The sequence below is a fragment of the Cyprinus carpio genome, chromosome A20 (genome assembly GCF_018340385.1).
Source record: "Cyprinus carpio isolate SPL01 chromosome A20, ASM1834038v1, whole genome shotgun sequence".
NCBI lineage: Eukaryota > Metazoa > Chordata > Actinopteri > Cypriniformes > Cyprinidae > Cyprinus > Cyprinus carpio.
Genome location: NC_056591.1, coordinates 7,002,503 through 7,015,374, shown reverse-complemented (window position 1 = coordinate 7,015,374; position 12,872 = coordinate 7,002,503). Strand labels below are relative to the sequence as shown.

General features: G+C 36.2%; 1 protein-coding gene across 1 annotated transcript in view; it reads right to left on the bottom strand.

Moving 5' to 3' along the window:
* LOC109056478 (ras-specific guanine nucleotide-releasing factor RalGPS2-like) overlaps nt 1-12,872 on the bottom strand; it is a 94,803-nt gene that overhangs the window by 2,338 nt on the left and 79,593 nt on the right. The window contains 9 exon segments of the mRNA XM_042777227.1: nt 748-840; nt 2,664-2,769; nt 6,432-6,509; nt 8,473-8,527; nt 8,610-8,761; nt 8,982-9,123; nt 9,392-9,462; nt 10,144-10,228; nt 10,309-10,446. Coding sequence (XP_042633161.1) covers nt 748-840; nt 2,664-2,769; nt 6,432-6,509; nt 8,473-8,527; nt 8,610-8,761; nt 8,982-9,123; nt 9,392-9,462; nt 10,144-10,228; nt 10,309-10,446 — 920 coding nt within the window.

The window sequence follows — 12,872 nt, the reverse complement described above, 5'->3', positions numbered from 1 at the left end:
TCTCATTAACACTGATAATGTGTGATGTCATCCATCTCTTTATCCAGTGACTGCGAACAGCTGCCCTCATTCAGCACTGAAGCCTGATTATTCACTCATCCGGCATGCTGTTCTTAGCATCCTCCCTAGCTCCAGCAACTCTTCCTCCCCTCTCTACACCTCCGGGACAGCATCACATCTCTACAAACGCCACCCAAGGCTTTCTGTCTGACTGAGTCCGTTCAGCGTGACTGTTCCTGGCTCTCCCAAACTCTCCTGCTGGATGGTATTAGAATAAGCTCTCTCCCATCAGTGTCATACTGTAGTGATTATGTGATGACGCATCAGGCTGCAGGACACGGGGATGCTCTCTTCCTCTCACATGATGAGTGTCATCATTTCATCAGCTTCAGATGGACCACCCATGGACTGTTTAAAGCATACTGTACGCTAACCCTGGTAAAACCTGCCAGTTCTAATCTCATACATGCCACACTATGAAAATTGTGGGAATGAGGGCACTCAGGTTTTTATTGGTCCAAAGTGAAAAGGGGAAATAAAAAGTAGAAAAAGCTTTATTATTATAAACTTATTATTAATAATAGAAATAAAAAGTCACATTACACTAATGTTAATTTCTTAAAAATAGGTCAAATCTTCTTTAAGCTTCTTAAATGTAGCCTTTTTTTTGTTGTTGCAAGAATAAGCAACTGTATAGTATGTGAGGCTAATGTGTGCTGGCATCTGTAATCGTGTGGAAAGACTCACATGCTTCCTCTCTGTGGCCTTGAGGGACTTCGCAGTATAATAGTAAAGCTGAGTACCACAAAGAGCCACCCAATACTTAGTCCACGCTGCCACCTACAGACAATACAAGAGACACCGAGAGAAACAAAACATTAGTCCAAACACTGAAGCTTACAGAGCCACAGCAGAAGAGCTTCCTCAGAGGCAGTGCAGAGAAATAAATCAACAAACTACTGACCACAGACATTTAATAACCACTTAACTCACAATAAACATACAATAATTAAATGAAATGTACTCCAACGTAAATGTGTAACAATCAGATTTAATTTCATACACACCACTGGCACACACATATACTGTACACAGCCTATAAGTGTGCTTTCTTTTCATGGCTGAAATATAAAACTAACTATTATAAGTACAAAATCCCCACAATGTCAGCTACGCATAATATATCAAGCTTTTGTGTGAGACACATTTCCTGAGCAAGCACAAAACCAAACAGAAGGCCAAGAAGAAATCTGAACATATCAATCAAGATTAACCGAATGATACACTTAATTATACGTTTATGCAAGAAAACAGCCAAAAAATGTAGTTATCCAGTGTATGTACGTGCAAAGAAAAGGTCTAGAAATACAGAGCCGGGCAGATTTAGAAGCAGGACAAATATGTGCAGGAGATGGGTTTTAAAAGGCCTCTCAGCTTCCATTACTGGACTTCAACACAGTATCTTTTACTGCCTTGGCTCCCTTCACACACTCCTATCTGAGGAAACCGCTGCGTTTGATGAGGCTAATGGAGAAATGACTGACAGTTAAGAGAGACTGTAGAGCAAAAGATAAAAGAGCAGATTATGATGAGAGGGCAGAGGGGAAGAGACATAACAACAGAGATGGAGGAGTGCAGACAGAGAAACGTGCTTGAGCAAAGGATCCCAACTGGTTTTGATTTTAAACTGGACATCAAGTATTAAGTTAGGGATGAATATGATTCATAGTTGTTGTTTTTTAAGAAACTGACACTAAGCAAAAGTGACAGTAAAAACATGTATAATGTCACAAAAAGTATATATATTTCAAATAAATTGTTCTTTTGAACTTTCTATTCACCAAACAATCCTGAAAAAAAAATGCATCACAGATACAGTTTTCAACATTGATAATAATAATAAGAAAAGTTTCTTGAGTGGCAAGTCAGCATATTAGAATGATTTCTGAAGGATCGTGTGTCACTGAAGACTGGAGTAATATTGCTTTAAATGTCAGTTTTAAATCACAGGAATAAATTACATTTTAAAATACATTCAAATAGAAATATATATTCAATCAGTAATTTGAAATTTTAATAGAATTTCACACTATTACTGTTTCTCATCAAATAAATGCAGTGGGCACTGGAGACTTCTTTTAAAAACATTTTAAAAATCTTACAGACCTCTGACTTTAGAATGGTAACGTTATAAAATAATATAATGAAACATGCATATATTAATGATAACTTAATAATATTACTACGAAAATACACAAACTCTCCATGCTAGCTTTTACCAAGTATCAGATGAATATGCATCACAAGAGACCTTTACTAGACTCTGACGGCAAAAACATAATATTTTCATTTAAAACACTATTTCACAAAATGACTGTTTTTACATTTTTAATCAAAACGTGAGTGTAAGAGACTTCTTTCAATAACAATGTAATATTAATGTAATATGGTGTACTATTCCACGTGTATCAAAATAGAGTTTTATTGGATACACTGCATTTGTCAACAATAAATAAATATAGGAAACTATTTTTCTTTCTGTCTTTTTTTTTTGTTTTTTTAAAGATCCTTTTTTATTTTGGTTTGCTAATAATGCACTATTTAAAAAGAAAGGAGAAGAGGGTGAGATCAGGGAGATTTTCTGGGCAGGAGACAGATCTCACCGTGGGTTTCTTGCCCTCCTTGAGGACTGTTTTCCTGCGTAAGACCCCCTGAACTGTGACGGCTCCTGGGTACAGATGCACCGCCAGCTCCTCCGACTCTGCAGAGCTACACACACACAGGTTTAACTGACACATGGGACATGCAACACTTTTTAAAAAGACACACATAAACGTATATATCATACGTGAACATATTTTAAAAGCCACACCCCAGAGTTATGATGTGAAGAAAGTGAGGGTGTTTGAGAGAAAAAGAAAGCAAATGAGTAAACTGTGAAAACCTGAAAAGGTAATATTGACTAATATCTTTCTTAAAGGGGTAGTCTGCCCAAAAATAAATTCTGTCATCATTTGTTCAACCTCATGTCACTCGTGCATATATTAAATGATATGAATTCAAGACCTTTGATTTGCTCATTTAGACTGAACTGAACAAATATCTGACTCAAAACAGTGGTTCACTTATGAACCTGCCAAGCAGAACTGAATATCAACTTTAATTTCAATCTTTTCCTTACACAAAGCTACTGCGTGACTTCAGAAGACTTATAATACAATACACTTTTTTTTGTTGTTTTGTTTTTGCATCAGTAAGGAAAGTCACTGATTTGAATTGTGGGTGAGTAAATCATTACATAATTTTCTGTTTTAGGTGAACTATTTGTTTACTTCTATTAATTTTTTTTTTGTTTATCTCTTATTTTTCCGCCACTACTGCATACTACCAAAAACATTTTCTCTTTTAACAAGTACAGAAACAAAGCAACTTTCTGAATTGGCTTTGGTTTCGTTTCATTTACAGTAGGATTTAAAAAAAAAAAAAAAACCAAACCTCTAACGTATGACATTAACACTACTGTATACCAGCCTGCTGCTCATAAATACACATTTGTGGCATTTTTAAAGTCTACTTAGTGAAGGTTTTCTTAGGCTGCGTGTCCACCAAAGCTTTTTCCCGAGGCTATCATATTTTTTCAGTTGTATTCAAAGGAAGTTCTGTGTTTTTTAAAACGCCAGGAGCCTGCCGAGCGCGGAGTGTCTTTTTCACACCGAGCGCTCAGGTGTTTTTTTTCTCTGTGCCAAGAGTTCAATTTTAAGTAAAATGCAGCGCGGTCATGTGTTAGTCAGCCGGCCAATCACAGTGGAGGAGGGGCGGGACTAATACCACACTGACCAAATGTCACATTCTGCTTGTACTATGACTAAACAACAATAGAGGAGATGTTAATATTGCTTGTTTCAGAGTATTCATGTCTGTATAAGATGGGATTCCCGGACTATTATGAATATTGATATGAAAAATAATGCTTGCAACATTTAATTCACATTGCGTCTGCCACATTTCTTCTCTGGATATTCTTTATCATAGTAACCAAAAAGAAAAAACCCCGCTGTACTGCAGAACTGCTCTCAATTGCTCAGAGCTAGGCATTTTCAGCTGGATAAAAAACAACACAGCCTTAATGCTGTTTCCATGACCATTTCCTACATTTTCTCATATTGTAAACACCCTGTTTTTTTACTACTGCACCTTTAAGACTTTTATATGTATGACTGGGTAATCTCTCTAGACTTGAACTGCATAACAATACCGAAAAATTGTTGATATGCAAAAGTGGGTGGTCATTCGTTAACTATGAGCACCATATGTGTTTCATTTCTGAACTAGTTTATCTATGTTTATTTATTTATTTGATTGCTTTTTTGTTGTTGCAGTGTTTAAAAGGGGATGAATTTAGCCACACTGAAACGCTCTCTGTGAAGGTTTGAGCGTGCTGTGCTTTGACGTGCAGTACTCTCAGCATGGTAAACCCGTCTGAGAGGTTGAGCCTCAAAATTAAATTGACCCTTTTCAAAGCACCGCTGGGGCCTACAGAGCACAGCTTGTGTAACAAATTCACCACATTCAACAATAAATTTCAAGACAATTACTGTCAGACTTCAAATCATCTGCTGTGAGCAATGTTCCCTTTATTATTTACATAATTTGAAGGTCTGCATCTAAGCTTGTATAGCTTTTTAGTCTATTTATTTGTTGAACATCTGGCAGTTATCCTGCACTATTCAGTTTTTTAACCGTTCATGTTCACATGTGCACCTTTTTAAAAACTCAAGAGGCCTCTTTTCCATTTTTCCATTACAATTTAGTTGTTTTTAAGCACAGGGCCCCATCCAATGTGAACGGCCTCTAAAAACTGCATTTTACTGACCCATCTACTGATCTTGTCATCAAAATGCCATAACTTCCAGCAGAGGTATGCAAGGCCACAATGCAGTTTAGCCAATCACATTCATATCTGAATCTACTGTATGCAAACACTTATTTTTTTGTCCTACATGTTATTATTTTTTGATGAGCTGCTTCACTCGGAAATAGTTACAATACAGGTGTCACAAATCAATCTCAACTTCCACTTCATATCGACATTAAATTATTAGCACATTTTCAATTTTTTGTGAACTATTCCTTTACTCATCCTCAGGCCATCCAAGATGCTTTTTTTTTTTTTTTTTTGGTTTAAATTTACTCACCCTCAGGCCGAACGAGATGAAGATGATTGCTCACTTGCAGTGAATGGGTGCCGTCAGAATGAGAGTCCAAACAGCTGATAAAAACATCACAACAATCCACATGCAAGTAATCCATAAGATGTGTGTTTGTAAAAAAAACATCTATCATTAAGATATTTCAAACTTCAAACCATTGCTTTCAGTCCTCTATTCATAATATTGTTTTCTCCAATGAAAAAAGTTGTCTTGTATGAATCAGGGGAGAAATATACACAGATCAGCATTGTTTACAAGCAAAACCAGTTTTAAAAAACGTATCTTGTCGGTGGATTTTGATGTGAGAGCACAACAGGGGATGAACATTTTCACTGGAGGAAGTGTTATTATGGATTATGAACTAGTATTTTTACCATAAGCGATGGTTTAAAGTCACCTTGATGGATTCCTTTCTTACAAAATGCAGCTTTTTGCTTCACAAGTCATTAATTAATGGTCTGGAGTTGTGTGGATTGCTTGTGAATTACTGTAATGTTTTTATCAGCTGTTTGGACTCTCAGTCTGACGGCACCCATTCACTGCTGAGGATCCATTGGTGAGCAAGTGATGTTATGCTAAATTTCTCCAAATCTGTTCTGATGAAGAAACAAACTCATTTACATCTAGGATTGGCGTGGATTTTCAGCAAATTTTCATTTTAGGCAATCTACTTTTTGAGGATGACTAGTTCATTATTAAATTAGACTATCTAATAACTAGCGAATTATCACACATTCTGAGTTGAAAGAGTTTTTTTAATGAACTTTTAGCACAGAATTCCTTCAGGTCATTCACAGTGATGGTTCTTTTGGCACTAAAGGTCACCAATTGGCTGTATTGTGAGGAGTAAATCAACATTAGTCATTCAAACCCTTATTTCAAAACAGGAACTTTTCGTTTTCCCATGATACGTTTCTTTATAACATTGCAGCAAGCGGCGTTATTACAGCAGAGGTGAGAGGAGCTGTGTGTGTTTGGAGAACAGAAAGCAGGAGCAATCAGAAGAGATGCTTCAGTGGCTTTTGCAGGTTTTGATTAGGAGCAACAAGCCACGACTGCAGCAGAAGAGTCAACATCACACACGTGATTCAGAAAAGCCCACCACCTGATTCCACAGCAAGAAAACACACACTACACACTGTGATGCCGATAATTCCCCAGTGGTACAGGGTAAGTCAGGCGTGGAGAGACCCGGCGGGGGTCGGAGGGTTGTTGAGTTACCTGCTGGACCTGAGCGCTCCTCTGCAGGAAATGCGGCCCACCCTGCTGACGGGGCCCAGAGAGTGGTAGAATCGAGTCCTGTAGAGTGTCAGTCATAGCGGGGCAGTGGTCAGTCACAGCCCTCACACACAACACACAGTACAGGCTGTGCTAGAGCTCTGCACCTTTTTTCTTTGTCTCCTTCTGTGGTCAGTGGTTGGCACACAACATGTGGTCAACCGATAAAGGTTTTTAAAAACCCATGTGATACCAAGAAAGCAGGATGGACAATGACCAGTATAGTGTCAATATATTTAATATAACTAATGGAGAGTATACAGTCTAATTAAGCTATTAAGTAACAAGATGCCAAGAGTTTATTTTGTGAAAATGACAACGTTGGTAAAATGATGGTACCATCTCATGATCTGCTCCCGCTATGCTCTGCTCACATGCTCTGATAATAATAGCTAAACATTATTTGGATAACTAGTAAAAAACAACAACAACAACAAAAAAACAAGTTAAATCTGATTGATATTTAATATTAATATATTTTCTGTCCAATTTTATTTTGTTGCTTTCAATAAAATTGTGGTTATGTCATTGGCTTGTATTTTTCAGTAACATTAAATTAAAAAGTCCTACAAAATTATTTTGCATTATTTAAAAAAATAATTTTTAAAAAGCATTTTCGGTTTCGGTTTCAGTTTTTCGACCAAGTGCATCCAGAAATTTTGGTTTCGGCCCAGTATTTTCATTTTGGTGCATCCCAAATAAAAATAAAATCCATCAAAAAATCCTAAAAAATTAAACACAGATATATTAAAAACAATTAAATATATTAAACAACTGTTCTTTTTTTATTTTTGATGGTTCATTTCACACTGAAGGCTGGAATACTGACTGCTGAAAATGCAGCATTGTATCACAGGAATAAATAAAACCTTTAAGTATTATAACACAAAACAGGTAATTTTCATTTTATACTGAAGGCTGGAATACTGACTGCTGAAAATGCTTTTACAGTATTTTTATAAAAAAAAAAAAAAAAAAATATAAGTATTGTTTTTTTTTTTTGTTTGTTTGTTTGCAAGAAGAATTTTTGAGAATTATTTTTAATTTTTGAATGATATTTAAATTTTTGTGATTATTTCAAATTCATGTATTCCACAGAACCAAGAACTAAGTTAAATAAATAAATATACACAAACGCTGCTTTTTTTATTTTAAATATTTAAAAACAGAAATTGTGCATTATCCATTAATAAAGCTATTGGCTTTTGGAATTGACACTTCTATTACCCGGCCAGACTAGCAGTTAATTGTGATTTTTTTTTATAATCATTTATAATTTATTAAATTCATATCTATCTATCTATCTATCTATACACATATACTATCTTGTCTATATATACATATATACATATAAAACAGACTACCTTTTTAGAACACAGAAGGAGACAAAGAAAAGCGGGCTTTGACATGCATTTAGGGTACACTGATGCGTTTGTGTACACCTGAAGCAGCACGGTAGGCAGCGTCCATCACAAATGACTTTCTTATACTCTGTTCCTGTTACAGGAAGTTTATCTCATTAGCTACAATAGAGATAGAGCACTAATGAGAATGCACAGGCAACTGAGAGTCACAGAACATACTCTTCTGTGCCAAAAAACACTTTCTAGTGCAAAGGTCCTTTTACAATCACATGCTGAAGCTCATTTTAGCCCAAGTGTTCAGTTATGGAAAACTAAAGTCTCAAAGCTGGTTTATGTCACACCTGATATTGTCAATGCATTATAAACAATGAATTACAGATTACACAAATAATCAAAAGCTGTATTGGAAAAAAAGTGATTGATGATGATGATGATGAAGAGAAGCATTTGAAGAGTCTCTGTTCAGGAGGGTTGGTGGGGAGGTGTGAGGGTTAGGATAGATGCCAGCATGTTCCATGATGACATGCTGTGTCCATATGTACTCACGCATGTGGTCATGTATGGAAACGTGTAACTGTCCTTGACAGCGTTTGCAAGTGTGAATGTTTTAGAAGACTCACCTCTCAAAGGCAGGCCATGACATCTCCTCACTGAGCTCCGACCCTTCACTGCTTCCTGGAATCAAACGATATAAAGAATAAAAAGAATGATCCAGTCCATTCTCCAGTAGCTCTGTGCGTGTGTTTGTGTGTTATACCCAGTGAAATGCCGCTAGACAGTGTTGAGCTTTCTGCCTGTCCTCGTGTGGGTGTGTGACTTTCCAGCACGCTGTCGTCCAACAGGTGTCTGGACCCGGCGTTGGGGAAAGTAGCGCTTTTAAACTCCACCGTGTTTGTTTTGTGGATAAAACTGCAGCACACACAGGAAAGAGATGAAGTCTAGATTGAAATGTTTTCTTAATCAGTAGTGACAAATCTGGCAAGAGCTTGTAGAAACTAAGTATAAGGCAGATTCTTCTTCAGGGAAGTTTCTGCTTTATGCTACAGAGAGTTTCAATGAATTGTACTAAGCTACACACAAAAGAGTGGGTGATGTAAACAAACGAACGTAGAATATGAATCAAGCTCACTTGTAGCCGAGGCTGTGGCACTTCCTGTGTCCGTAGGTGATGAGGTTCCGGGGTGAGGGTGGTGTCGGCGGGATTTTAGGCAGGGCACCTTCAGCAACATTACCACGACGACCACATAACGGTGACGCAGATGTATCTGGACCTGTGTCACAAAAACAGCAGACATAATAATCATTAATAAGAACGTGTGACACTGAAGGTGTTGAGCTTTGGGGAGAGCAAATCTGAACCAATGGAACTTCACTGTGGCCAGAGCAAACCCAGCATGATGCAACATAAATAAAATCCAAACGTCCAACGAAATGTTGTCACATGTCATGGCTGCATCTGGTTAGGATAACAACTCAGAAGAGAAGTATGCCATGACGGCTGGTTAGCTTCAGTGTGTGTGGGCTGCATGCATTTCTCACCTGTGAGGTCTTCTCTAGAGGCAGTGGTGCGAGGTGTGCTGGTAGCTGGTGGCTCAATCTTTAGGGACAACCTGATACGTATACAAACATGAGTATTATTTACAAATTCAAACACTAACACAACAAGTATAATATATACTACCTATGAGAAGTTTGGAATTTTAAAAAGATTTATTTTTTTAGTCTCTTAAACTCACCAAGGCTGCATTTATTTGATTGAAAATACAGTAATATTGTCAAATATTATTACTATTTAAAATAGCTCTTTTAAATTTTAATATATTTTAAAATTTAATTTATTCCTGTGATGCAAAGCTGAATTTTCAGCAGCCATTGCTCCAGTTTCAGTGTCACAGGATCCTTCAGAAATCATTCTAACATGCTGATTTGCTGCTCAAGAAACATTTCTTGTTATTATCAATGTTGATAACAGTTGTGCTGCTTGATATTTTTGTATAAACCATGAATATAATTCAAGTAAAAAAAAATAAAAATAAAAAAATCAGATTTGCATCACAGGAATAAATTACATTTTAATTTATATTCAAATATAATTTTTTATATAATTTATTTGATAATTAATATTGCAATAATATTTTATTATTTTAATGATTTTTTATTGTATTTTTGATTTTATTGATTTTTTCTTGGTGTGATTTATTTAGTATTGGTGTGAAATATTTCAAAATATTGCTAACTTTTGAATGTTTTTGTTTTTTGTGTTTTATGTAATATATACTGCTCATTTTTAATTGTAGTTGTCGTCATACTTATGTTTCTGTTAATTGTAGATGTCCGAGTTAAGATACTTCTGGACATGCGGCAATACTGGGATATCTGAGACAGAGGGAGAAATGAATTCCCAGTTACTTCTGTTCATTTGCCAAAGTAAACAAACACACAAATGTGATACGCACCATATTCAACGGATCTCTGCAGGTCTGAGATGATTCTCAGAATGTTGTTCATGAGGTTGGAACGCTGTTCGTTTTCCAGAATGCTGCCGGTGGATGGATACGCCGAATCGATGTAGGTCAGATCAGACAGATATATACCTGCAAATATACAAGAATGTAAAAAAAAAAGTACATTTTTGGCCACAAAATCTATAGCAAAATAGCAATTGGTTTGTAGCTTTAAATGTAACCCGTGCCGGCAAAATGAGTTGGAAAGTGCACAGACTAATTTTGAGCTACGGAAAAAAAAAAAAAAAAAATTTAAAATGTCAACTTTGTTCTAGTTTGAGGTTTTCACAAAAATTAGTTAATTAAGCCCTCATCTAGTGATCCCACTACTCTGCTCGCTTCTTGATGACTGCTGCTTCCCCTCACCACAAATATAGTATAAACTGCTGAGCGCAGTTGGAAGAAAGATAAACTTCAGATATCATAACAAAATTTTCAGAGAATGTTTTAAACGGTATCAGAGTACTGCTCAGAAGAAATGCATGTCAGATTTAATTGCACAAAATGCATATAGGCCGAAGATTATTTTTAATACAATTCATTTCTTTTTAAATCCTACTCCAAGTGCCTCATTAGAATTCTCCACTGATTTGTGTGAACAGTTTTTAAAACATTTTATCCATAAGGTCGAGTGTATCAGGCCCTTCTTCAAAAACTTGATCAGGTAGCTGGTTTCCAGGGATCTGTACTGAACTGGTTTGCTTCCTACCTAAGGACAGATCATTTTCTCTGAATTTGGGGAATTGTTTGTCATCTTAGGCGCAAATCTCCTATGGTGTTCCGCAGGGCTCTATTTTGGGTCCTCTCCTTTTCTCCTTATATATGCTTCCACTCGGTTCTATTTTTCAGAAACATAATTTATGATATCATCTCTTTGCCAATGACACTCAACTTTATTTTCCTGTTAAAAACAATAACTTTTCTATGTCTAATCTGTTTGCATGTCTTCAGGACATTAAATGCTGGATGGACTTAAATTTTATTACAGTTAAATAATGATAAAATTGAAATAATGTTTTTTTGTCCAAAAGCTGTGTCTTCTGGCATTGTCAAGCAGCTTGGCCCCCTGTCATCAAATGCACACGACTGTGATAGAAACCTTGGCATTGTTTTTGATCCTACGTTGGTCCTCCGCATTCCACCTGTAGATCTCGTCGGTCATCTAGCCAATTTCTCCTCTGAGTCACTCATTCACTTTTTTAAACTAAAGGCGACTGGGCTTTTGCTGTGGCAGCTCCTAGGCTCTGGAACAGTCTTCTACCTCCACTTAAGATCTTCCCCTTCTATTTCTACGTTTAAATTTTCTTTGAAACCCCATTTTTACTCTGTATGTTTTAATTCTGTTTGTGGGTGTAACATTTTATTTGTCCCTTTGTCTGTCTTGATTGGGTATGTTTTTACTTTGTTTTATATTTGTTGTTCAGCACTTTGGTTGCAACTCCTGTTGTTTTAAAATGTGCTTTATAAATAAATAAACTAAACTAAACTAATCTAAACTAAACTAAATATTTGGATTAGGGAGGACCATTGTGTGCAGGAAGTATCTGCATTTAGAAGAAAGATGTGCAGTTTCTGGAGAAACATTTGGCAGCATGTAATAGACCATGTGTGAATATTGATGATATGTGTTTGTGACAGCGTGTTTCTTAGGGATATTAGCTAGGGGACTGCAAACAAGCACCGGTCCATTACAGACATTATATTAGAGTATCACATCTGTGATGATCATCAAAACACAACATGCATGACTGCATGACGAATGAAAGATTCAGAAAACAATTATAGAGACAAATCAATCCCAGAATCCAGACTGATTTAAAACAGACAACGGACGAGAGAGCACATCGTAAGCATTGTCTTAATTATCATTACTCTGCATCTCTCAGCAAATCGGGGTTAAGATAATAATTACAGCCCTGTGCCAGACAGCCTGCAGCACACACAACTTAGCAGACACATTGCAAAGCAACACCGCCATAAAAGCAGACAGAAACCCACAGTAACTTATGACGACATAACGATTAGATAAATAACACAGAAAAACTGTGCTGTAGTGTAGGGGACACTGAGAGCTGGGATTCAAAGTGCAGTGCGTGGATCAAGTCGATCAAGTGATTGACAGCCTTAGATCTCGAAATCTAAACAGAAGAATTCCACAATCGACAAAACTGCTAACCCATACAATATAATTTTTTCTAAATAAATAAATAAATAAATAATAAGCATACACATTTGGACCCATTATATATATTAGTTCAAAAGTTTGGGGCTGGTAATTTTTTTTTTGTTGTTGTTGTTTTCTTTCCAATCTATGCTCACCAAGGCTGCATTTATTTGATCAAAAAATTCGGTAAAAGCAGTAATATTCTGAAATTGTATTACAATTAAAATTAGCTGTTTTCTATTTTAATATATTTTAAAACATAATTTATTCCTGTGATGCAAAGCTGAATTTTTTAAGAATCATTTCTCCTTTCTTTAGTGTCACTCAATCCTTCAGAAATCATTCTAATAAG